We start from the raw sequence: 26,687 nt of genomic DNA, 5'->3' as shown, positions 1-26,687 counted from the left end.
GTGTCCACCCTCACCAGATTTCACCCAGAGGCTTTGAGCCAACTGTTCGTGCCAAGATTTACCATCCAGAGGACATTCCAGCTTTTTTCTACAATTTTCGTCAATGTTTACATTTTCCCCTACCATGTGACAATCCCACCTTGACCCTGAGAGAGGATGAACAAAGAGAACAAGGCAGAGGTGGCTTCCGACTCCTTGGCGGTTCCAGTGAGGGTCTTGCCAGACATGGTTTGGTCCCTGAGAAGCTCTCTGGAGACATGTGCCAAGATCACCTACAGACCATTGGTCAGGAAGACGAATTCACCAAACACATGCAGGTACCAAAACAGGCACTCCCAGACCAAGTACTCGTCTGTATAGGAAAAGATTAATTTCCCCAAGGCAGCTGCAGCATGGCAAGGACTCCACAGCTCTGGGCTGCTTCAGGCCTTCGGACAAGCCCCTCTCTTCTCTTTGCATCCTTAGGCTCTGCCAAGGGCAGGCGGTGGGGGTGGCTGACAGCATGCACCTGGCACAGACGTGCAGAGACCCTCTCCTACATACCCTGCCTGCGTCCACCTCTCCCCATCTATCCTGGACCTGCGAGAACCCTCGTGTACAAGGTCATTCCTAAACCCATGGAGTTGGGGAAACTGCACCAGAAGGCATCATTGTACAAACTACGCAAATTCCATCCGCTTAGAGGAGAAAAAAATAAGCCCGCCTTCAAGTTTATAGATAAATAAATAGATCCGCCAAGCAACCCAGGAGTCCTACTCAGTGGTCAACGGCTTTCCATCCTGAGTTGGCCTGGAGATGCCACTTCCCCAGGCCTTCCCGCCTAACACTCCCTGGAGAACAGACACCCCACGGCCCTCCCCCATCCTCACCCCTAGGCTAGGCAGAACTGCCAAAGTGGAAATCAGTAGAGACAGAGAGGAAGCTGGAGTTCACCCTCAGGCCACAGGGCCAGATGAAAGGGAGCTGCTGAGGCAGAGCCAGCTCCTGGGGGAGGGGAGGCCAGCCACAGAATTCTCAGGAGCTATTGGAATCCCCACAGGGCTCCCCTGAATCCCCCTGTGCCATTCAGGAATCTGAAAGATGCCTCTTTCCAAGGGTAAGGAGAAACTATTGATCAATAATTACTTTCTAAACAGCAGTGTTTTCCTAACAGAGGAAGGTGGGTTGGTAATTAGTTACACTTTGGATGTGAAAGAGTTATCTGTGAAACCCTTACCACCACCACCTGCCTCTCTCACAGACAGAGGCGGCAGACACAATGACTTCATGAAAGTGAAGTATAAACTTCATTTGGTGAAAGTGAAGTATAAATGGGGCACAGGAAGAAACCTTGGCCTCCAGCTAGAGTGGGGATGTGCAGCTATTTTTCTCTTGGAGTTAAGTTTCTGAGGACCTAACTGATGAAGGCTCAGCTTCTCTGTCCAGGGGTTTCACACCAGTCACTATTCTCAGGGCTTTCTTTACATGGATCGTCTCATTTCATTCCTTCTATCCTACCCACAAGGCAGGTGTTTTTATTATCCCCATTACACAGATGAGAAAACCGAGGTACAGAGAGGTTAAATAACTCACTGAGGGTTATATACAGCTAGTAAGTGATAGAGCTGGTCTTGGAATCTAACCTCCCTAGCCCTGGATTACCTATCCTTAACCACCACACTCCAAAGCCACGAAGCTCTCAGTGTGGTTCATCATGACACAAGAGCCATCACCCAAGCGTCTCTTGGCCCAATACCCACATGTTCATGTACTGTATGCAATATCTGAACACAGGATTCCAGTTTGACAAGATAATTTGGACACGTCCCTGGGGTTTGCTGTAATGCAGTCTAATCAGTTTCATTCCACAGGAATGATCTAGAATGCTGGTTCAGGAAATATGAGGTAATATGATTTTAATAATCATTTTCACTTTCTTTATCTTGTTAGATATGTTCTTCATGTCTATTTTTTTTACCTGTGTGTTTTCTGTCCCAGTATACTATAATGTATGCTATGGTTTTTCTAGTAGTCATGTACGGATGTGAGAGTTGGACCATAAAGAAGGCTGAACGCTGAAGAATTGATGCTTTTGAGCTGTGCTGCTGGAGAAGACTCTTGAGAGTCCCTTGGACTGAAAGGAGATCAAACCAGTCAGTCCTAAAGGAATTAACCCTGAATATTCATTGGAAGGACTGATGCTGAAGCTCCAATACTTTGGCCACCTGATGCGAAGAGCTGACTCTTTACAAAAAACTCTGATGCTGGGAAAGATTGAAGGTGGGAGGAGAAGGGGACAACAGAGAACAAGATGGTTGGATGGCATCACTGACTCAATGGACGTGAGTTTGAGCAAGCTCCGGGAGCTGATGAAGGACAGGGAGTCCTGGTGTGCTGCCGTCCATGTGGCCAGAGAGTCAGACACAACTGAGGGGCTGAGCAACAACCACCACAAACACTGTAATGACCAGGAGAGACATAGTTTATTTTAGACCTCCCACTTTTCCCACCTCCTCCCACAGGTATCCTTTCAATTATTATATATAAATGTTGTAAATAATATATGAACCCATTCTCCTTTTTTAAAAAAGTAAAACATTACAAATAAAGCTAAGATTCCCTTTTAACCAAGCCCTTCCTCCTACCCATGTCCCCAGACCTCTTTCAGAGATAACTCCATTACCAATTGGGAACGCATCCTTCCAGACCTTTTAAGAATAATTATGTATTTATTCTATGTATGTATTTGTAAAAGATATATCTTGTTTTTGCATGACTACTGTCATACAGTTTTTTGAAACTTGCATCGGTCACTCATTAACATTTCTTAGCGCTCCATCCACAGGACAATCTCATTTTTTTTGACTGCTATATGAAGTGGTATGAGATGACAGTTTACTTAGGCACCCTCTATGTTCCCATTTTTGCCGTGGCCAACAGTAGGAGGCTTTCTGGGATCGGGGACTGATCTCAGTTAAGGTCAATGTCCTTGTCTGTCTGGGGCCTGTGAGCAATCACAATGAGTCTCAGTTCATCGCGCCACTGGTTCTAGAACTGCCACACCAGGTGCCGGAACTCTCTAGAATCCTGGATATAAAACTGTTCTTAGAACTTGGCAAGTTACCTCCTCCAGGCTTTAGTCTAGGGTCAATGATCTCAAACAACACAGGGCTTGCTTTGATGATTAAAAGAGCTGGCAAGAAAGACACCTCCCCCAGACACCTCTTCTACGCTCAAGTTGACCCCTGCACACACCAGGATCACCCCAGTTTGACCTGAGCAGAGGCCCGCTCTGGACACCAAACTAAACTAAAGTTCATATAAATCTAACGAATAGAAAAATGAACATAGATGTTTACCAGCAAAATGATGGACTGGAAGTAGAATTCTAATTATAAAAATGCCGTGATCCTATGACTCTCCATACATTACATCAGAACATGTCCCCCCACACATACACATCCCTCCTAAGGTTGGTTTTCTTCACCCATCATTAACCTGGCTATTGGAGGGCTGTGTGACCCTGGGTGGGTAAGTGGGTGGACAGGCTGGAGAGATGAATAAGGAAGAGAGATTAAAAAGATCTTCAAAATAGGTTAAGTCCTTTAGAGCAAATGAGCAAAGCTTAACAGCTTTCTTAACTCTATCTTCCAAACAGCGTGGGGGAGGCTAAAGGGCCTCTCCCTGGTCTGATCAAATATTGACCCTATGTACTCACTGGCCGGAGTTCAGACTAAAGGGCCAGCAGCACTATGGAGTCAATGTTTGCAGAGCAATTACTACATCCCTGCGTCTTGTAATCAGATTGTGAAACAACCTTCGATGGAGCCGGAGCTTCAGAGAGCCTTCCGGTCCTTCCTCGGTGGGGCCAGGCCTTGGAGGAGACACTTAACAGTGAAGGAGTTGTGTGAGGAAATTTACAGAGGCTGGAAATACAGTCCAGTGCCAAAAAGAAGGCAACTTAAGAGCATCTGCAGGCCTTCTCCCTCCTCCTTCTCCCCTTAACTCCACCTCCATGTCCACCTCCTATAACCAAACAGGCCTCCACATCAGACACTGTCCCCACCAGCTCCCTCTGGGACAGGTCCCTTTCCTCAGATAGGGCTGAGTGGTGAGTTATTTTTAGAAGAAACCAATTTCCACTTGGAGACCAAGAGCCTCTCCTCTCTCTGTTCCCAGCATGACATCTGAAATGCCCTTAGAAGCCCTCTCTAGTAACTGACCTGGTTTCCAGAAGAGGTGTTTGGAAGAGTTGCTGAATTTGAACTGCTCTATGGATGGGGCAAGTCATGGTGGAATGCAGCCTCCCTCCTGCTGCAGAAACCCTGGAAGATGTTAGAGGACAACTGGGGAGGCCTTGGGAAGTGGCAGAGCATGCCTGGGTGGGCATAAAGCCAGATGGAGCCTGTTGTGCGTCCAAGACGGTCAGAGGCAGCCCAGACAAACAGAACTTCCTGAGATGATAGAAAAGTTCTGTATCTGCTGTAGAGCACTGGTCTGCGACTCCTGAAGCCTGCACACCTAAAGCCCATGCTGTGCAATAGGAGAAGTAATAGCGATGAGAAGCCTGGGCACTGCAACGGAGAACAGCCCCCGCTTGCCGCAACTAGAGAAAGCCTGCACAGCAGTGAAGACCCAGAACAGCCGGATAAACAAGTAAATAAAAAATTATTTTAAAAATTAAACTTAATTTTTAAAATTTAAGTTTTTAAATTAACTTAAATATAATTAGCCACATGTGGCTTGTGGCCACTGCACTGGATAGCATAGGTCTAAAGGCTCCATATCTGGTGCTTCCCAGCGGGCAGGAGGAGGAGCTGGGTTCAGGGTGCAGCCTCCTGGGTGAGAAGGAGGGAGAACCACTGAGTCTGAAGGCTCAAGGCAGAAGACACGGAGAGAAGAAGCTGTGGGGCAGAGTAGGGGGTCCTCCTCTAGTGCCCTTGGAAGGGTTTGAGGTGGGTGTAAATGACCAAGAAGGTGATCAGAACTGTATATGTACATTCATGCATGACTGAAGCGATATCCATACAAAAGAAACTCTGATCTCCCAAATAAAGTATAAGAACTCACTGACTTGTCAGATAAACTCACTTCTCCAGGGAAGCCTGCTCTTATAACAGAGTATAATGTTTCCCTATAACATGACTATAGTGGTTTTCTTTGCAGCATTCAGAATAGTATAAAATAATATGTATGTATATTTTAAACTAAAACCTGTCTTCCCTCACTAAGCTGTAAGTCCCATAAAAGCAGTAACCAGATCTGCTTTTGCTCACCAATAAATCCCCACCCAGAGCCTGGCATCCTGCCTGGACACAGAAGGTAGGCACTTAAGACTGGATGGATTGAGGATAGATGGATGGATGGATGGATGGATGGATAGATGGATGGATGGACAGATGGACATATGAAGAGGAGGCAGACAAGCAGAGATAAACGAACAAACTACGACATAAGTTAGGGACACATTTTACCCCCAAAACTATAAATCTCAAAAAGTAACCAAATCCCCTCAAACTGGAGTGGGGGTGGGTGGCTCTATCACTCTTGGCTTCTGTCACCAATCAAAACCATATGTGCATCTTCTTAGCTGCCCCCTCCCAAGAAGAATGTTCTTTCCTTCCTCTCCATCCCTCAGCATGTTACTTGTACTTCAATCTAGTATTCATTTCATCTATAGTGGACTTAATTGCTTAAAAGCCTATTTCCCCCATCAGATACAGACCTCTAGAAAGACAGGACCTTGTTCTCAACTGAGTGTCCCTCAGCCTGGGCCACTTCTGCTCTGCAAAAGTGCACATGTGGTGGAGGCCTTATCAAAGGCCCATTCACTCCAGCCGTGGCTTCCTCACCTTTATACTTCCACCCTCACCACGCACAGTCAGCCTAAGGCTGCCGGATGTAGCAGGTGAAAATACAGGACAAAGGATAAAATATGAATCTCAGGTAAACAATGAATAACTTTTTAGTATACCTCCTGCAGTATTTGGGATATAAAGTATATGATCCCCAGAAAACTCAGAACCATGAGGTAGTAAAGCCAGTTAAGCAGCTTTCCCCAGGCTGGCTTAGTCAGCCCAGGACTTCCAGGGTTCCAATGTGGAGCTCAGCCTAAAAGGGGAGGAGCAGAAGGATTCTGAGAGCAGGCCCCTGTGGGCCACACCCCCACTCCCAGCTCACTCCATCCTGCCTGAGTGGCAAGCTCCAGAGAGAGCCTGGGGGCTCTGAACACTCTGACAGAGGACTGGGCACTGCACAGGTCCTCAGCAGCGTGACGCCAAGGGAGGGAAACAAGAGAGCAATACCGTGACAGGAGGTACTAAGCCCCCACACCCTTCAACCAGGCATCCCGGCATTCTCGTCACCATTAACACCGAGTAACGTACTAGACAACCACGTGTTGGGGAAAACATGGATTCACTCATTCAACCCTCACAACAACCCTACTGGGTGGGTACCATTCGAATCTTCATTCTACGGATGAGAAAGTGGAGAAGTTAAGGAACTTGTCCGGAGTTACAGAGTGACAGAGCTAGCAACCGGCCCCAGGAAATGCGTCCCCAGTGTCTCAGCTCAGAACTGAGATCTGAGAGCCACCAGTGACCAGAGATGGAATTAGCAATGCTGTTTATTCTTCCTCTTATAGGAGCCGCCATATTAAAATCAGAGATCTTGATAGATGAGAAAGGCTTTCTAAAATGAATCCACTATATGTCCTTATGTCAAGTTCTGAAGAAAACAGGTTTCCAAAGATACTTGGTTGAAAGGTTAAATTCCGAAGAACCACCCTTTCCAAACTGCATCTACAGGGTGGCGATGACCCATGTGGACAGGCCTGGCCATGCTCATGACTAGGGCCAGCGCATCGCACAAGCGGCTTCATCCACGTGTCCCCTCTCGACACACAGGAAATGAGCCCTCCAGGCAAGGGAGAAGTTGGGGGAGCACATTCCTTTCTTGTGAGATTCTGTAACCAGGGAGGGGTGGGGGGGAATAGAACAGAAAAGGGGGGAAGAAAAGTTCTGATTTGAGAGTTTCCGCTGGCTCTCAGACGCCTTCTGGCTCATCAATGAATTCTTTCAGGGTTCCCTCTCCCCAACTAAGTGATCATTTCCTGTCCAGCACACTATACCCATTGAGGGGGTATCAGCAAATTCCAACAGTTTACACCAGAAGGACACAAGAGACTGGACAGGAATTGACGAGGGAAGAGGAGGAAGTGAGGAGGGTAAGGAGTGGCTCGCAAACCCATATTGTTAGATTAAGAGAGGATTTGTAATGCAGGAAGCTGGCTCACCTCTGGCTCATCTCATAGGCAGAGCCATAAGGACAATGGGATAAAATCAAGTACTTGGAGGTAAACACGCAAGCCTGGCATCTCCAAGATGACTCACCAGCAGAGGAAGAAGTGGACCTCGGTTGTGAGGGCGGGCGGTGGATGTCCCTTCTTTGTGTTTTTAATAGGCCTAAATCAGGCTCATGGCTCTAAGGAAGAGCCTGGAAGCTCTCAGCTTCTGATAAACAGGGGTGGGCCCCCTAGTGGCCATGTTGGTGTTCATGCCCTTCCAGCCTCAGCTGTAATGATTGGTGCAGAGGGGGCACCTGATCTAAGTCAAGCCAATCAGAATCTTGCTTGGGGTTTTTCAATTTAGAACTGGGAGAGAGGCAGTCTCTGCTGCTGCTGGAAACCACAAGGTAGGAAATTTGGGAGCCACTGACTGCCAAACTGCTGAGGACAGTGCCCAAAGAGAAGCCGAGACAAGACAGAAGGAGCGCAGCCTTGTTTCAGGCATTCTTGGAGCCACTGTCTCACTCTCCCTTCCACCATCTGGTTGACTGCATAAGTTTCCCTGGTCTATCATTCCAACCAAGTCTCCTTTTCACCTAAGCCAGTATGAGCACGAAACTGTTGCTTGTGATCTAAAGAAGCCTAGCCAAATTAATTGACATCAAGGGAGGTGTCTACAGTGGAGCTGTGAGATCCATGTTACCGTCCCCCATGTGACATGCCTGGGTATGGGAAAGAGACACACATATTATATATGCATACAAACAGGACAGCCTTATCCCGTTAGACAGAAACAGTGGTCTGTAGTTCAAGACATTGCTTATTTTCTGCTTCATTCTTTCCTGTGTGTTTGCTTTTCTTTGCCTACAATGATGTGGTGACTTGTGTCTCACTCTGTATGTTTACAGACACATGTCTGCTCAGGCACAAAGCACCCACGGCCATCTTCCCAGCCTCCAAATGCAGGAGGGTGACAAAGCATGACTGTTAACAGTCATGTTAAGAAGTCAACATAGCCCCAAGTGTCTGTCTACAACATCCAAGACTAGGCTCAGCCCAGATTGACTGCCAAGCTTCTCTCCTCCATCCCTCTGTTCTGCCTAAACTCTGACCTTGAGATTGCTGGAAGGGGGTCTCTGGATGAGTGAGGAATGAGACAGGCTAGCCCACCAGAGGCTCAGGCCACTTCATATGGAACCAGGCCCCATCTGAGCTCAGACTCACTCACCTGCAGGTCAAAGAACTTGCTGTACCTCCGGTAGATGGTCTGGGATGTGGAGTCGGACCAGGTCACGTTGATGATGTATACCTGTGGGGGACAGGTAAGAGAAGGTGAGTGGGTATCTAAGGCAGGGCCTCAAGCTGCACCAATCATCATTTCCCATGACTGTGGGTATTCCATGCAAGACCATTCTTTCTCTCATCTTTGTCCCCAGGGCTTTAGCATAGTGTCAGGTATACATGGATGCTACACATAAGTCTAAACATACACACACACACCTAGAAGGGTATTCAATAAAATGCTAAGGATGATTATATTAGGTGGGTAGGGTTACAAGTGGTTTTAATTTCCATCTTCTTGTTTATATGTACTTTATACAATGAACATAAATTTGGGCTTGTTTAAAAAAAATCTAAGTAGCTAATTTCCACTGATTCTCAAACCTTATGGTGAATGAGATTCTGCAAAGGGTCTTCCAAAATCACAGATGTCAGAACCCCACCCTCTGCAATTCTGCATAAGTAGACCTGGGTTTTGGAGGCTCAGGCATCCACATTTTCTTTTGTTAAACAATTTTTTATAGAGCGGTTTTAGGTTCACAGGAAAACTGAGCAGAAGGTACAGAGGGTTCCCTTCTATCCCTGCCTCCACACTTGTACAACCTCTCCCAGTATCAACACCCCTCACCAGAGTGGTATGTTTGTTGAAACTGGGTGTCTATGTTTTAAACAAACCACTCCAGCTGATTCTGCCTCAGTTGATCCTCGGAATCCACTCTAAACCTGCTTCAGGAGGCTGTGAGCATTTCAGAGATGTGTGATTCATCCCGGTGTCCCTGAGTCTTAGCTCTGCGCCCGGCACAGAGTCGGTGCCTAGCAAACACTCTGCCCCAGTGAATGACCACCCTCGCCTTCTGGCTGAGACATAGATGCGTGGGAGGGAAGTTAGCGTGTGGAAGATCAGTAGACTTTTCTGAAATGAAGGCATTTCAGGACCCCATCCCCCGTGTCACCCCAGTTCCCAGTGCTCAGTCAGGCTCTGGACCACTGCTACTCAGGCCACCGCGGAAGGCTGCCCGGCCTGGGAGGTGGGCAGGACTGCTGACTGGAGAAGACCCACACAATCTGGCCTATTGTTCGCCCCATTTCTGTTCCTCTCACCTGAACCCACACCAAAGACATGCCTCCCTGGGCGAGGCCTCGGTTAGAGGGAGGGTCCCCCACACAACCTCAGAGCTACTCTGCTGAACGTCCCCCAGTGCCTGCTGTGAGGCCTCCGACCCAGGGTTAAGACATTTGCTCCTTCCGCCTTCAGAGCAGACAGGGCAGCTCTAGGTCCCTGTACCAGTCCCCTCGCCAGGATGCCCTGTTCATCGGAATCACCTGGGGAGCTCAGTAAAAACCCCTATTCCCAGGCCTCTGCCTGGTGATTCTGATTCAGGAGGTGTGAGGGGAAATCCACCAGAGAGGGGAGCAAAGTGGCCGGAGAAGCCAGGGGCATGAAAAGGGAGGAACGGGAGCAAAGAGGAGGTGCGTGCGGACACCTTGGCATCAGAGTGGTGGGCTTCACTGCCTGGAGCAGGGCGGTCTGATCTGCCTGGGCCGCTGTAACAAAACTCCACAGACTGGGTGGCTTAGACAACAATGTTTATTTGTTACAGTCATGGAAGCTGGAAACCCCAGATCAAGGTTCCAGGTGGAACCTGCTTTCCGGTCACCTTGTCATACCTTCACATGGTGGAGACAAGAGCTCTAGTTTCCTTCTCTTCTTATAAGGACACTAAACTCATCATTGCGGCTCTACCTTCACGACCACGTCTGGACCTAATTAATTCTCAAAGGCTCCACCTAGGATACCATCATACCGGGGATCTGGACTTTAACATGGGGACTTAGCAGGAGGGACTGGGGGAGGCACGAACACTGAGTCCACAAGGGTTTGGCACACGGGAGTGTGAGGCTGTTGTTTGGCTGCTCAGTTAACAGCCAAGGAAGCAAGCCCTGAGTCTAGCCCCTTCTCCACTCCAATCTCTAAGTCACAGAGTTAGCCTCGTGCAGTGCGGAGTGTTTGTTCTGAAACGCACCCAAGGAGACAGCTATAAAGCAAAGCAAATACAGCTGAGTGTTGCCACCCTGAAATGGGGTATTTAGGACATGTTTTATGTGATCCCAACAAGAAAGAACATTAAGTGAAAAGGCTGTCCCTGTCCTCACAAGCCCAAAATAAACTACTGACATAAATAAACACCCAGGGATATGCTTTGCTTTATATCATATGTAAACATATATCTCATACAATAAACTGTAGAAACCATTTAGGTAATGGTTACTATGTGCCAGCACAGTGTAAAGCACTCATATGCACTAGCTCATTTAATCTTCAGCTCAGTGAGGTAGCTACCACTGCCATCCCCATTTTGCACAAGAGGAAGTTGAGGTTCAGAGAAGCCAAATAATTTGCCCAAGGTCACACAGCTAGGAAAATACCGAGCAAAGGATTGAACCCAAGTCCAGCTGAGTTTAATCCCTATGCTCTTAACTATACTGGACTGTCTACCTATATGTAAATTCAGGAGCGGGGATATTTAATCAAACTTCGTAATCAGGACTGAATGGCATCTCTTTCAATACAGTTTTGGGTGATCTGAGGAGTCTGTACAACCCTTGAGGAACATGGGGGAGGCAGACTAACTGAGAGCCTGAGACCAAGAAGAGACAGAACTTGGCCCAGACAGAAGTCAACAGTGAAGAATGCTACAAAGCCAGACGGACATGGAGGAAACTCTCATACCCAACCGGCTCCACCAACTGTGGCAAGATGCTCTGGGGTTTTTCTGGGGGGTTATAGCTCACCCCATCCCCCCTGTTGACGTCTAGCTCCTTTAATCCCAAATCCTGCTGGCTACAACTCCCTTCCACCCACTTCTCCCCTTCCTAGAGACGTTATGCACAGCACGCCAGCAGGAGGCCCGAAGTGAGTGGGCCCTCTTGGAAAGAGCCTGCCCTCACTCGCAGGCCATTAGACAGCAGTCTTTCTCCCTGGCCAGCCAAGCGGGACCCAGAGGAAGGGCTTAACTGGGCTTAGCATGACCCCTGCTCCATCCTCTCTAGTAATTAGGGGCTTCCCGTCACCTCCCAGGGAGAATTAATCACAGGCTCGCTGGCTCTGGCAGCTGGGAGGCCCCTCCTTTTGCAAAGGAGGAACCTAGAACCTAGGATGGCGATTCGCCAGGGAAGAGGCACAGACTCTGGAGTCAGCCACTCTTAGGACCTTTCTTGTCATGGCTGTGAGACCTCAGCCCAGCCTCTCAGACCCTCAGGCTCTTCCTCTACTCTGTGCACACAGCCTGCAAAGCTACCGGCCTGACCCACTACGTTGGTTTCATCGCAGGTGTGCTCCCCCTGTAAGTGGCAGAGCTGGGACAGGAGACCGGGCTTCCTAATTCCCAGTCTAGGACTGATCAGCACAGGACCAGGAATACCTGCCCTTCCTCCTTTACTATTCAAAACAGTCGAAGAGCCATAGGGCATTGTCGCTATCTAAGACTTGACCTGAACCCACAAGAAAAACTGGCTCTCTGGTGACTGTCCCTTGGACAGCAAGGCGATCAAACCAGTCGATCCTAAAGGAAATCAACCCTATATATTCATTGGAAGGGCTGATGCTAAAGCTGAAGCTCCAATATTTCAGCCACCTGATGCGAAAAGCCGGCTCACTGGAAAAGACCCTGACTCTGGGAAAGATTGAGGGCAGGAGGAGAAGGGGGTGACAGAGGATGAAATGGTTGGATGGCATCACTGACTCAATAGACATGAGTTTGAGCAAACTCTGGGAGATAGTGAAGGACAGGGAAGCCTGGTGTGCTGCAGTTTAGGAGGTCACAGAGTCGGACACTGAGTGATTGAGTGACTGAACAACTGGTGACTAGATGTGGGAGTGGGGAAAGGAGCCCCCATTCCAGGTTCTCCCAGACCTCTGGGACTTGCCAGAGCCTCCCACCCCCATGCCCAGCCCACCCTCCTGGATAAACAGTGTAAACCCTGAGCTAAAGAAAGGGTCAGAGGCCTCCCTGGAGGCCAGGGAGGATCCACGGATACCTCCAGGCCCCTTTCCCTCGTTGTTTGCTGGTCTGCTTGCTTCCAAAGCTCGATCATCCTAGATCAGCCCAGATGGGCACCCAGGTCATCACAATCCCAGCCCTGTCCCCACTGCCCCACCCCACAGCAGAGTTCCTCAAGCCCGCCTGAGCTGGCTGTGTGGGTAACCTTAGGGATGAACCGCAGAGAAGGAGCAGGTGGAGGGGAAGGGGACAGGGCAGAGGTCACTGGAGAAAGCCAGCTCTGTTCACTGGGTCTGCGTCAGGGGCCCAGGTAAACCCTCCTCTGGCTGCAGGAGGGACCAGGATAAGGTTACCCAGCAGCTGGGTCTCAAGAAAGGTTTTCAATGAAACATTCTGCCTGCACGTACTTTACTTGGAGTCATGTTTCCCCGGGTGGAGTTTCCCTTCCTTCTGGATTAAAAAAAGCATGGATTCTATTTCCCCATCTCTGGTCGCTTCAGGCAGATGGCAAGCATCTAGGGATTGTGTCCAGCCTCCCCTAGAGAGGAAGCCCTAGAGTCTCAAGTCCACCTGCCACGCTCACCCTCCTCCACAGACTCAACTACAGAAACTCCGCGATGCCTCCGTTCCACCAGCCCACCCACTCTGGGGCCATTTTGGGTCGCTTTCCATCTGCTCAGCTCATTAGGCCCAGAAATGTCTGTGGCTTCCAAGACTTCCAAGTCCTGCTCCTTTCAACAAGGAAACAGCCTTGATGCAAATCAGACCAGCAGCTCAGCTCCAAAGAACTGAGACTGAAGCCCAGCCCAGTTCCTGTGGAGGGAGGGCCACGCTCAGACCTGGACTGCGACCAATTAATGACCCAAAGCTATGGCCTAATCATTCCTAGAAGGCCTGGGACCTGCCCACGCTTAATTAGAAAGTGCCAGTAAGTACCCACTGCTCCCTTTGCTGATGAAGAGTACAGTTAGAGGCAAGAAGTTAGGAAGTGTGGGGAAATCTCCACCTGGCCACGGTGGCTCAGTTTACTGAGGAGGTCTTATTTTCCCTAAACCCCTGCCAGCTGCCCCTGGCCCTCGACCAAGTGGAAACCCAATGACAACCTTCCTTCACCTGCTTATACCAACACAGGGTGGGAATAGTTGGCGAAGACGAGGGCTGTCGCTTATAGCTGTATAAGTTGTTTATTGTCCAAAGACTGCTATGGATAAGTAGGGGGCAAAAGTTAGCCTATATTCTGCACCCCAAACTGTGCACCACGGCTCTGGGATGCAGGCACACAGAGAAAGGAGTCCTCCTCCTAATGCATACAGAAACGCTTCTAACCAGGACACAGCACCGTGTCCCCTGGGGAGGTTGTCACTGCTTTCCAGGTCCCTTGCTGCTTCTGCTGCTGCTGCTAAGTCACTTCAGTTGTGTCCGACTCTGCACGACCCCATAGACGGCAGCCCACCAGGCTCCCCTGTTCCTGGGATTCTCCAGGCAAGAACACTGGAGTGGGTTGCCATTTCCTTCTCCAATGCATGAAAGTGAAAAGTGAAAGTGAAGTCGCTCAGTCGTGTCTGACTCCTACGACCCCATGGCCTGCAGCCCACCAGGCTCTTCTGTCCATGGGATTCTCCAGGCAAGAGCACCGGAGTGGGGTGCCATTGCTTTCTCCCCAGGTCCCTTGAGGTTACAGTACCTCCTCAGGGCCCAGTTCCTCCACTTTCCCAGATCTTCTAGATGAACGGATGCTTAACGTTTGGAATAGGCTGCTAAAGGCTATGGCCACAGAGGTCTGAACGAACACATTTCAACAGCCAGGAAAGGGGAATTCTTATTTAGGGAGCTGACTGCACCTCTGGCTTCCTGCTGGAGAAGTTCATCATGCTAGCCCACCTAAGGTACCAATTGGATCTAACCTTCTATTCAAAGGGCCCCATGTACTAAGTCTGTACCAAGTCCTATGACGGGCAGGGGAGTCTCAAATTAGACCGGGTTGATCCCCAAGGCCCACATCACCAGCAGGGCAGAGGATCCCAGGGCTGCCGCTCCCAAGGCAAGGGCTCCACCAATGCTGGGCTAATGCGCCTTCTCCTTCTTCCTGGGCCCACTGACCCCCACTAATAAGCGGCAGAGACTCCGGTGTCAAAGGCCCATCTTGATAACAGTTGGCTGCACCCAATTTGAAAGCCTCCCAGATTTCATCGTTGGACCTGGCCCACAAGCCTAGCACGTCTGCGGTCCTCCCTTGCGGTGCTCAGTCTGTTTTTTCACAACTAGCCACTTACTAGATCTGCCTCTGTTTACTACTTGTTGACTCAGGATGACCCAGCCCTGGACGTATGCTGTCACCCTGTCCATTTCACTTGGGTGACTATGTCCTCCCAGTCTCCCCAAGGGCAGCAACTGTATTCTCTCACTCCTCTGAGGTATCCCAGGCCTGGCAGTCTGCTGGGCACCCTGAGATATGACTGGCTGGCTAATGACTGAAAATCTACTGGGTTTAAAGCACCAAAGAGGTCGCTAGCAGCAACATCTGGGGACTATGCCCATCTCCAGAAGCAAATTCTCAGTGGTCCAGGGGCAGAATATAAATACATCCGACTTGGTACAAAAGCTTTGCCAGCCCACAACCCTGCCAGCAAAATTGAGTTCAATGGCCTGTGGCCACCTGGCTAACATTTCTGAGCACCCTCAGGGTGCAGTCCACTAAAACTCTGACATCTCCTCTGGAGTGGATGATTATTCATGGGGTGGGGAGGGTAAATGACACTGCAGATTTGAGCAACAAGCAGCACTTAGAAGCCTGGACTTGGGGGTAACCTCCCCTCTAAAGCGCACACGCGTGCATGCGCATACACACGTGTGCACGCGCACAAACACACACACACACACACACAGGTTCAGTATGGGTTCATGACCAGATGGTGGAGCCTTTCAGGCCTCAGACCACCCAAGCCAGGCTCCCTCTGGACCTCTTTATGGAGCAATCACAACAAACACAGCAGAAGCGAACCCCAGAAAGGCTTGCAAGAGACAAGGAGTGTGGCCCACAGAAGGCTCCTCCCAGAACCAGGATCCACCCACCCCTCCAAAACATAGCTGCCATGCACCCGCTATAAACCTGTGCCAAAAGGTTCTCCTCTGGGAAAAGAGCCTTCCCCCTCCCAGTTTCATTGGGATATACTTGACATACAACACTGTATATATTTACGGTGTGCAGCGTAATGATTTGACTTACATCCATCATGCAATGACTGCCATAATAAGCTTCAAGAACACCCAGCATTTAATACGGATATAGCATCAAAGAAATAGGAAATTTTTTTCTTGTGATGAGAACTCTTAGGATTTACTCTCTTAACAACTTTCACATGTGATATACAGCAGTGTTAATGACATTTCTCGTGTTGTACGTCATATCCCTAGTACTTACTTATCTCACAACTGGGAATTTTTATCCTTCGTCAAATTCCCACTCCACCCACCCTTCTCTGGTAACCAGAAATCTGATCTCTTTTGCTACAAGTTTGTTTTTGAAGTAAATTGACCTATAACACTATGTTAGTTCCTGGTGCATAATATAATGATTTGATATTGCTACACATTTCAAAAGCATCACCATAATTCTGGTTACTATCTGTCACCATACAAGGGTACTACATAATTATCGACAATATTTACAGCACTGTAATTTCATACCTGTGACTCACTTATTTCTTAGCTGAAAGTCTGTACTTCTTAATCTTTCTCGTCTATGTTCTCCTCCCCTCGCCCCCTCCCCTCTGGCACCCACTTGTTTGTTTTCTGTATCTATGACTTTGTTTCTGTTGTTTGTTCATTTCTGTTTGTTGGATTCCACATATAAGTGAAATCATGTAGTATTTGTCTTTCTCCATCTGACTTACTTCCCTTAGCAGAACATGCTGCTGCAGATGATAAAACTTCATTCTCTGTATGGCTGAGTAATATTCCCTTACATACACATATGGACTATATATACATATAAATACACACATACATATATATGGGCTACCCTGGTGGCTTAGATGGTAAAGAACCTGCCTGCAATGTGGGAGACCTGGGTTTGATCCCTGGGTCAGGAAGATCCCCTGGAGAAGGGAATGGCAAACCACTCCAGTATTCTTGCCTGCAATGTGGGAGACCCAGGTTTGATCCCTGGGTCAGGAAGATCCCCTGGAGAAGGGAATGGCAAACCACTCCAGTATTCTTGCCTGGAAAATTCCATGAAGAGAGAGAGCCTGGCGAGCTACAGTCCATGGGGTCGCAAAGAGTTGGACGGGACTGAGTGACTACCGCTTTCTCTTACATACATATGTGTATCTCACACCTTCTTTATCTGTTCATCTGTTGATAGGCACTTGGGTAGCTTCCCTGTCTTGGCTATCACATATAAAGCTGCAATGAACGTAAAAGTGCATATATCTTTTCTAATCAGTGTTTTCATTTCCTTTAGATAAACACCCAGAGGTAGAACTGCTGGATCATATGGCAGTTCTATTTTTAATTTTTTGAGGAAACTCCACACTGTTTTCCAGTATCTGCACCAATTTACATTCCCACCAACAGTTCCTGAGGGTTCCCGTTTCCCCACACCCTGGCCAGCATTCATGATTTGTTGTCTTTCTGATAACAGCCATTCTGACAGGTGTGAAGTGACACCTCATTATGGTTTTGACTTGCATTTGGGAAAGAGGGCTTTTTAAAGGGATGTGAAGGAGGGGATAGTCAGCAGGCTCCGAAACCGTATCAAACACCTTCAAGAATATCTAGTGGGGATCCGTCACTCTCAGCACCTGTCATTATTTGTGTGAATCCTGGGCCTTTATTATTTAATTGGGAGGGCAGTGTGTAGGCAAGAGGGTTTGGAGGAAGCTTCCACTAGCTGGTTACTCCATTCGTTCCTCTGCAAGATGGGAAGAACTGTGGTTACCTCACTCTGGGGCTGTCTGAGGATGTTTGATCTACCCCATTTCTGCCCATTAGAACAGAAGTTCCTTCAAGGCAGATCATGGCATTCTAACGCCTAGCAAGACAATTTATACCTAAGAGGTGCTCATTTAATGTCCCCTAAGTAAGTCCGCTGGATCATGGAAAAAGCAAGAGAGTTACAGAAAAACATATATTTCTGCTTTATTGACTATGCCAAAGCCTTTGACTGTGTGGATCACAATCAACTGTGGAAAATTCTGAGAGAGATGAGAATACCAGACCACCTCACCTGCCTCTTGAGAAACCTATATGCAGGTCAGGAAGCAACAGTTAGAACTGGACATAGAACAACAGACTGGTTCCATATAGGAAAAGGAGTACGTCAAGGCTGTATATTGTCATCCTGCTTATTTAACTTGTATGCAGAGTACATCATGAGAAACGCTGGGCTAGAGGAAGCACAAGCTGGAATCAAGGTTGCCGGGAGAAATATCAATAACCTCAGATATGCAGATGACACCACCCTTATGGCAGACAGTGAAGAGGAACTAAATAGCCTCTTGATGAAAGTGAAAGAGGAGAGTGAAAAAGTTGGCTTAAAGCTCAACATTCAGAAAAAGAAGATCATGGCATCTGGTCCCATCACTTCATGGGAAATAGATGGGGAAACAGTGGAAACAGTGTCAGACTTTATTTGGGGGGGCTCCAAAATCACTGCAGATGGTGACTGCAGCCATGAAATTAAAAGACGCTTACTCCTTGGAAGAAAAGTTATGACCAACCTAGACAGCATATTAAAAAGCAGAGACATTACTTTGCCGACTAAGGTCTGTCTAGTCAAGGCTATGGTTTTTCCAGTGGTCATGTATGGATGTGAGAGTTGGCCTGTGAAGAAAGCTGAGCACCAAAGAATTGATGCTTTTGAACTGTGGTGTTGGAGAAGACTCTTGAGAGTCCCTTGGACTGCAAGGAGATCCAACCAGTTCATTCTAAAGGAGATCAGTCCTGGGTGTTCTTTGAAAGGAATGATACTAAAGCTGAAACTCCAGTACTTTGGCCACCTCATGCAGAGCTGACTCATTGGAAAAGACTCTGATGCTGGGAGGGATTGGGGGCAGGAGGAGAAGGGGACGATCGAGGATGAGATGGCTGGATGGCATCACCGACTTGATGGACGTGAGTCTGAGTGAACTCCGGGAGTTGGCGATGGACAGGGAGGCCCGGCGTGCTGCGATTCATGGGGTCGCAAAGAGTCGGACATGACTGAGCGACTGAACTGAACTGAACTGAAGTAAGAGAAGGAACAAAGCAACCCACTGATGTCGAGTGACATTAGTGCCTGCTGCTGGCTTTTGTGCCACACGACAGATGAGGCAGAGACCCCGAGCTCCAGGCCCTCCAGCTCAGCTGGAGCAGCCAGACTCACACTGACCAATCAAGCAGGAAAACTAGCTGGAGCGATGGGGTACCAACCAGTGAGGCTCAGAAAGCACCAAAGGTAGCACTGGCATTGCAGAGGAGAAAGACGGCTTTTGAAGGCATTTGGTGGATTTGAATTTCTGCTTCCACACTTCACTGCTGTGTGGGCCTGAGCATGTTTCTTAGCCTCTCTGAGTGGGAGGGTCTCGTTAGCTGCAAAGTGTGGTTTATAATGGGAGCTTCCCTTTAAACGTGATGACACAAGGTTGGGGCTGGCACATGGTGAGTGCCCAAGTGAACCTTAGCTATTTGGATACTCAGGAAGAGGTGGGGGGGCGGGGTGAACTGACTTCTTTCCATTTGCCCTGAGACTTGAATCATGACACCAGGAATAGGAGCAGGAGGGGAGCAGGAAGTAAGAATCAGGGACACAGACGCACAGGGGCAGGGGAACGAACACACACACATATATACACACACACACACACACTCTGTCTCTCTCTCTCTCTCTCTGTCCCCACACTACTAACAAGGCTGGCCTGGGAAAGTAGAAGAGTAAAAATAGCTCTGCTGCCCAGGGCCGGGAGAACAATGGCCATCCTTGGGAGCACCCCACAGAAAGGATGGATGGGCTGTAGCAGGCCCCTCGGGGTCGGAGGCGTTTTTTTCTTTTTTTCATGTTTCCTGGAGAGGAAATGAGTGTGCAAAGTAGAAGCTAGCAGGATTGACAAAACTTACACAGACCTTTAAAAAGGTTCAGCTGCTGAAACTCTGTCCTTGCAGTCACCACAGCTAGGACAGCAGGATGAGCCAGTTTTTTGGTTGTTTTTTTCTTTTTTTTGACAAACCTTTCTCTTCAATGCAGGAGCTTGTGGTTTCAGTAGGAATAAAAATTATAGCCATGCCCCTGTATTGATCACTTAACTGCATTCCAGGCTTTGCTAAGCACTTTATCTTGATGATCTCATTTAATCCTGACATTGATTCTGTGGGGGAAAGTGTTGTTATCATCTCTAGTTAACAAATGAAGAGACCTTGAGAAATAACAGATCTACCTGAAGTTCCAAGGGTGCATGATAAAGCTCAGGTTTAAATGCGGTGTTGACCCCGCAGCTTGACCACTTCGTCCTTTTTGATAACTACACCAGACTGCCTTGCGCCCAGGCGGAGCCCCCGCCATGACGACTTGCTCTTCAATAGGTTGCTTTACCTGTAGGTGACCCTTCGGTCAGCACTGAGGCCACCCACGTGGCAGCGGGGTAGTGAGACCAGCTTGAGGACCAGGGCTCCGTTTTGCATGGTTCAGACGCAATCCAATCTGGCTACTGGAGAAGTTGTTTCTGTCTCTGAGCCTCCACTCCCCATCTGTAAAATGGGTGTGGTAACACCTGCCCCACCATGAAACTTAATGAGAACACAAGGGAAGCAATAACCACAGTGCTGGGGTCGTTGTAGCTGCTGGCCACACATGACCTCTCCTCCCCATCTTCCCCTTCAAAGAGCCTAGCACAGTCTTTTGTGCTCTTGGAGTTTTTGCCTCTTTCCTAGAAGTTTCTGGAGGCACCAATGACCCTTCCTGGGTCAAGAAAGGAAGGCACTGCAGCTTCTAGGGCCCCGGGTGTCGCCCCTCACTGCTTGCTCTCCAGATTACCTGAGGGCATGGGGTTGGACCTCTGCACCTCCCTCCCTCCAGCCCTGCCACCTCCCTCTGGTCCCAAGCTAGCTTATCAGAACAGATATATCTGACCACCTTGGGGCAGCGGGTCCTCCGATGGAGAGGCCCAGAATAGGTGAGCATAGGTGTCTTGGGTAATGCCCAGGAGCTCAGAGAGGGTGGCGGGATGCCCAGGCTAGGGGGAGGAGGCTCTCTCTATGGTGGAAGTCGAGAAAAATTCTAGATGTATATTGACATTCAGGAGCTAAAGACCTGGAAACTTTAAACAACCAGATACTTTCTCGAACCCTGGAAAGGACCATGGTCCTGGGCTTTCAAGGGGCTTGGATGCAGCCCAGCGATCTAGGACCGGGCTGGAAAGGACGATTCTAGCCCCACATTCTCCGAAATCAACGGCTGACCCGGGCCTGCTGACCTGGACACACACATCCTGTGAACGTGCCCCGCTCTCCCGTCACACCCTGGGGAGCAAGCAGAGGTTAACACACACGGGTTGGTTTCCTTTTCCTGGGAAACACAGCAGCCAGGCAAGGCCAGAGGCCAGCGGATTCCTCCACACACAGCCTGAAGGGGAAATGACCCCACCATTTCCTCCCCGCCATCTGACACACTCACACCTTCCTCTCTACTGTGCTCAGCAAAGCTTGACTTCTGACACAAGGCGAACGGCTGTCATTAGGAATTCTGTTGCATGGGATAGGCAGGAACAATCATTTTAGAGAGCATTTTAGCAGTCTCTAAACCTGCATTCCCTTTGATACAGCAATTTTACTTCTAAGAATTTATCCACACAAGTGTGTGCATATGTGCGTCTAGGCATGTGTGTATTTATATATATATATATATATAAAGATGTTCATGCAGCTTTGTTTGAAACAGCAAAAAAAAAATAAGGAAGGTTGACAGTCTATCGGTTTAAAAAATGGTCAAATTATGAGCCATATATCTATTAAAGATAAGGCGGCTCTTCTGTCATCAAGGGAAAATGTTCACAGTATATTGAGAAAAGAAAAAATATTACAAAACAGTGTGTATACAATAAGATAAGATTTATTTCAAGGGAGGGGGAGTTGTGTATGGGGATTGTGCATATATATATATGTGTGTGTGTCTGTGTACATTTAAAACATTTGGGAAAATGCCACAAATTGATGATCATGGTTATTTGGGTTAAGAAGAATAGAATAATTTCACTTTATACATCTCTATATTGTTTTATTGGACTATGTTTGGCTTTCAAATTTAAAATGAGATTTCCCTCTTTACAAAACAATTGTGCTCTCTTAGCCTGTACTCTGACTAGTGTGAGCTCCTAGATATTCTGCCAACATCCAGTATGTGCTCATTCTCGGGGAGCGATTTCAAGTTCAACGTGGAGCTCTTGGAGCCAATCTGCAATCCTGTCTACACATACCATCACCTGCAGTGTTTTAAAAACACTGTCTGCCAGCGCTACCCATACCATTTGAATTAGAATCCGGGAAGGTGGAGTGGACACTGGTAGTTTTCAGAGCTCCCAGGTAAGTCTACAGGTTGTTACGGGTTGAGAAACACTTGTTGATTAAAAAAAGAAAAGCACAACGTAGGAGTTGCTAGTTTAGTTTTATTTAGAGTAAAACGAGGACTGCAGCCTGGGAGACAGCACCTCAGACAGCGTGAAAAACTGCTCCAAAGAAGTAGGGGAAGGACAGTATGTAAGTGACTCTAGTGAAGGGAGAATACATGCAATCAAGCACATAGTTTTCCAGAAGGTTTCTGCTCATCTCATGAAGCTTTCTGCTAGTCATGAGAAATAGCTGTCACCCTGAAGGATTTTAGTGCTTTTCTAGATATGAGGAGATAGGAGAATTGGACTCATAAACTCAGCTCCTGGAAACATGTAACAATCTAAAGACCTGTTCTGCCAGTACCCTCCCCCCCAGTCTCCACCTTGGACTCCTTGCAGGGGGTTCTGAAGGTCAGCAGCTGCAGCAGCACATGACTTAATCCTTGTAGAGGTAGATGGCAAGTGCCAACTTGTAGCTAACACATTCGGTGGACCTGGACCGACACCAAACAGACCACCGGACGAGCTGAAGAAAACACTCTTCAAGTAGCAAGCAGTATATTATAAGTAATGAGTACTGGTAGAGAGTCAGCTCTGTCTTCAAGAGATCCAGTTAGGGGGTTTGTATTTAGTGCTTTTTCTCAAAGTTCTGCCTCCAGTTTTGGAATGCACCACCTCAAGTGGGGAGAAAAAAGAGGGGGACAGGGGTTCATCTGTTCTGAGCTGTGGCTGGGCCTTCACTTCTTCAGCAGCCCATGGCTGTCCCCACCTCCATGGGGCCTGTATCAGTGACTCAGGGGTCAGAGTCCAGCCCTTTTCGGCTCCAGGACGAACAGTTGCAAGAATTAGAGGTGCTGAGTCCAGAGAAGGCATTTAAGAGACACACAACAGCTGGTTTCAAATATTTAAAGGAGTATCAGTATGAGCGGGTCAACTCCAAGTATACCCAAAGGAAGGTGGTGGACAGTGAAAGCAAACCATAGAAAAGCGGGTCTTGCCCAGTGTTGGGAAGAACTTGCCAACTAGAGCTGCCCAAGGATGGGATGGGCCATCTTGTGAAGTAAGGGACCATCAAGGCAGAGATGAGTGACCACTTGCCTGTGATGTTGCTGGGAAACCTCTTTCCACTCAGCCCTCCCACTTCCAACTCCAGGAGGCCAGAAACACTAAGAAAGTTTTAGCAAAATCCACTGGGAATACAACTCCTTTAGCAAAAAGTCTTCCACTTGCAAAAAATCGTCCTGAGCATCAGCTGAGTGTCAGACTCTGCACAAGGTACTGGCCACACCAGAAGTGAGTCAGACAGTCTATCCTCATGGGGCTTCAGACACAAATATGATCATTTCTGATGGTCCAATAAAATGGAGTACAGTGACCAAAACTGACTTCAGGGGAGGTGGCTAAGTCAGACTGATGGTCAGGGAAGGCTTCTTTCAGGAGACAATGTTTGAGGTGAGATCTAGATGCAAAGAGAAAAGCACTACTTACCAGCTGGGGAGGTGGGTAGGATCTCCGTTTGATTCCATCCAAAATTAGAAAGGAACCCTACCTCACATCATATACAAAAATTAACTCCAAATGGATCAAATACCTCAGTGCGAGTGATAAAACTATACAAAAATCTTAGAAGAAAACATGGGTGCAAATCTTTAAGACCTTGGACTAGGCAATGGTTTTTAAGATATGACACCAAAAATACAGTAATCAAAAAAAAAGAAAGAAAAAAGCAGTAGATAAATTGGATTTCACCAAGATTAAAAACTTGCCCTTCAAAGGACACCAGCAAGAAAGTGAAAAGACAGTCTAAAGAATGGAAGAAAATATTTGAAATCCATGTATATGAAGAACTCTTTCAACTCAATAACAAAAAGACAACACAACTTAAAAATGGGCAAAGGGAAAAAAAAAAAATGGGCAAAGGATCTATTCAGATCCTTTTCTCCAAAGAAGATATACAAATGACTAGTAAACACAAAAAGAGATGCTCAACATTGCTTAGCCATCTGCTGCTGCTGATGTTTAGTCCCTAAGTCACGTCTGACTATTTTTCTGTGTACTGTAGCCCATCAGGCTCCTCCATCCATGGGATTTTTCCAGGCAATAATACTGCAGTGGATTCCCATTTTCTTCTCCAGGGGATCTTCCTAACCCAAGGCTTGAACTCACGTCTCCTGTTTGGCAGGCAGATTCTTTCCTACTGAACCACCAGGGAAGCCCTTCCATCTAGCCATTGCTGCTACTGTTGCTAAGTCACTTCAGTCGTCTCCGACTCTGTGCAACCCCATAGAAGGCAGCCCACCAGGCTCCGCCATCTCTGGGATTCTCCAGGCAAGAACACTGGAGTGGGTTGCCATTTCCTTCTCCAATACATGAAAGTGAAAAGTGAAAGTGAAGTCGCTCATTCATGTCCGACTCTTCGCAACTCCATGGACTGCAGCCTACCAGGCTCCTCCGTCCATGGGATTTTCCAGGCAAGAGTACTGGAGTGGGTTGCCATTGCCTTCTCCGTCCATCTAGCCATTAGGGGAGTGCAAATCAAAACTATAATGAAGTATCATTTCACACCCACTAGGATGGCTATAATCAAACAGACAGATAATAATAAGTGTAGGCAAAAATTGCTGACAAATCACAGTCAAAACTATCGTTTTTCCTGTAGTCATGTACAGATGTGAGAGTTGGACCATAAAGAAGGCTGAGCACCAAAGAATTGATGCTTTTGAATTGCAGTGCTGGAGAAGGCTCTTGAGAGTCCCCTGGATAGAAAGGAGATCAAACCAGTCAATCCTAAAGGAAATCAACCCTGAATATTCATTGGAAGGACTGTTGCTGAAGCTGAAGCTCCAATACTTTAGCCACCTGATTTGAAGAGCCAATTCACTGGAAAAGACCTGGATGCTGGGGAAAGATGGAAGGCAAAAGAAGAAGGAGGAGGCAGAGGATGAGATGGTTAGACAGCATCAGCGACTCAGTGGACATGAATTTGAGCAAACTCTGGGAGACAGTGGAGGACAGAGGAGTCTGGCATGCTGCACTCCATGGGGTCGCAAAGAGCTGGACACGACTTAGCCACTGAACAACAACAAAAGGATGTAGAGAAATTAAAACCTCCATATACTGTTGACAGGAATAAATGGTTGTAAAATAGTGCAGCTGCTTTGGAAAATAGTCTGACAGTTCCTCAAATGGCTAAACATAGAATTACCATATAAACCCAGCAATTGTATTCCAACCAATTGTGTTCTCTATCCAAGAGAAATGGAAACTCATGTCCACACCAAAACTTCTATGTGAGTGTTCATAGCAGCACTGTATTACAAAATATTATATGTATTACATCATAGCCCCAAAGTGAAAACAACCCAAATGTCCAGCAACTAATGAATGGATAAATAAAATGATATATTATAGCCATACAATGAAAAACTGTTAAGTAATAAAAAGGAATAAAGTACTGACATCTGCTACAGCATGGATGAACGTCGACAACATTATGCTAAGTGAAAGAAGCTAGACACAAAGGACCACACATGTGATTCCATTTCTACGAAACTCCCAGAACAGACACGTCTATAGAGACAGAAATATATTACAACTAAGCATTTTTTAAAATATTAGGAGGGAAATTATGTCAGTCTCAGTTAAGGAGTTCTTGCCAGAAAAGGCTCCATCTCTCCCTCCTTTCAGTTTGTCTAATTTCTCCAAAGTTCAATCAAGACCCACCACCTCCTAGAAGCCTTCCTGGACCGCCTCAGCCCTGGGGCTCCCTCTGCCCCAGGGGACACAGCAAACCTATATAGTTATGGGTCATGTCATGACCATTAGTCTTGGAGGAAACTGTGACCCCCGTGGTACAGATCACCAACACTGGCACACAGCAGGTGTGTCTAGCTGATTAATGAGAAAGACTGGTTTAAAATGCACCTGGTTTCCCAGACTCAGGAAGAAGAGACCAGGTTCCCTTCCAGTGACGACTAGAAAGAACCAAAGCCGGAAACATCCCGCTCTCTGCCTAGAGAGTTCGCTGGCCCTGGCAGAACCTGGCCTGCAGTAAAAGTTTCCCAGTCAAGCAGCAAAACTGGAAACACCATCAGCTCCTGTTTGGCTTCCAGGACAGGGAAACTGCACTTAAAATCCACTAATGCTGCTCTGATATTGGAAGCGCCCACAGAGGGTAATTGCAGAAATAGGTGAATCTGCTCACCTTCTCTAGAAACATGTTCTCTGCTCACACTCCTGACTCTGGAGTTTGGCCCAGCCTTCTTTCATCTGATCCCACCCAGCCCTTGCCCTCCTCCAGCCCTCTCAGACCCTCTGCCCACAGTCTTTTCCACCTTTCCCAAAACCCTTAAGGGCACCCGTAGCTATAGCACCCACTTCAGCATCGGAGACCCAGTTTGATAATTTCATATGTGGTCATTTCCTGAATCTATTCCCAATTCTGTTCTCAACTGGGTCATAGACTTCTCGAAAGCAAGTGTTTTATCCTGACTCCCCTTGTCTTCCTATAATATCTAAGGACATTGGGCAAATGATTGATTTTTCTCTGACAAAATTCAG

At 47.6% G+C, this 26,687-nt stretch overlaps 1 protein-coding gene across 3 annotated transcripts in view; it reads right to left on the bottom strand.

Moving 5' to 3' along the window:
- Positions 1-26,687, bottom strand: part of SH3PXD2A (SH3 and PX domains 2A) — a 255,942-nt gene that overhangs the window by 184,103 nt on the left and 45,152 nt on the right. For all 3 annotated transcript variants that reach the window (XM_018041254.1, XM_018041252.1, XM_018041253.1), the window contains exon 2: positions 8,496-8,576. In XM_018041254.1, coding sequence (XP_017896743.1) covers positions 8,496-8,576 — 81 coding nt within the window. The remainder of the gene's footprint in view (positions 1-8,495; positions 8,577-26,687) is intronic.

The sequence above is a fragment of the Capra hircus genome, chromosome 26 (genome assembly GCF_001704415.2).
Source record: "Capra hircus breed San Clemente chromosome 26, ASM170441v1, whole genome shotgun sequence".
In the NCBI taxonomy this organism is placed as follows: domain Eukaryota; kingdom Metazoa; phylum Chordata; class Mammalia; order Artiodactyla; family Bovidae; genus Capra; species Capra hircus.
Note: the sequence above shows the minus strand (reverse complement) of the source record. Positions and strands in the feature narration are given on the sequence as shown.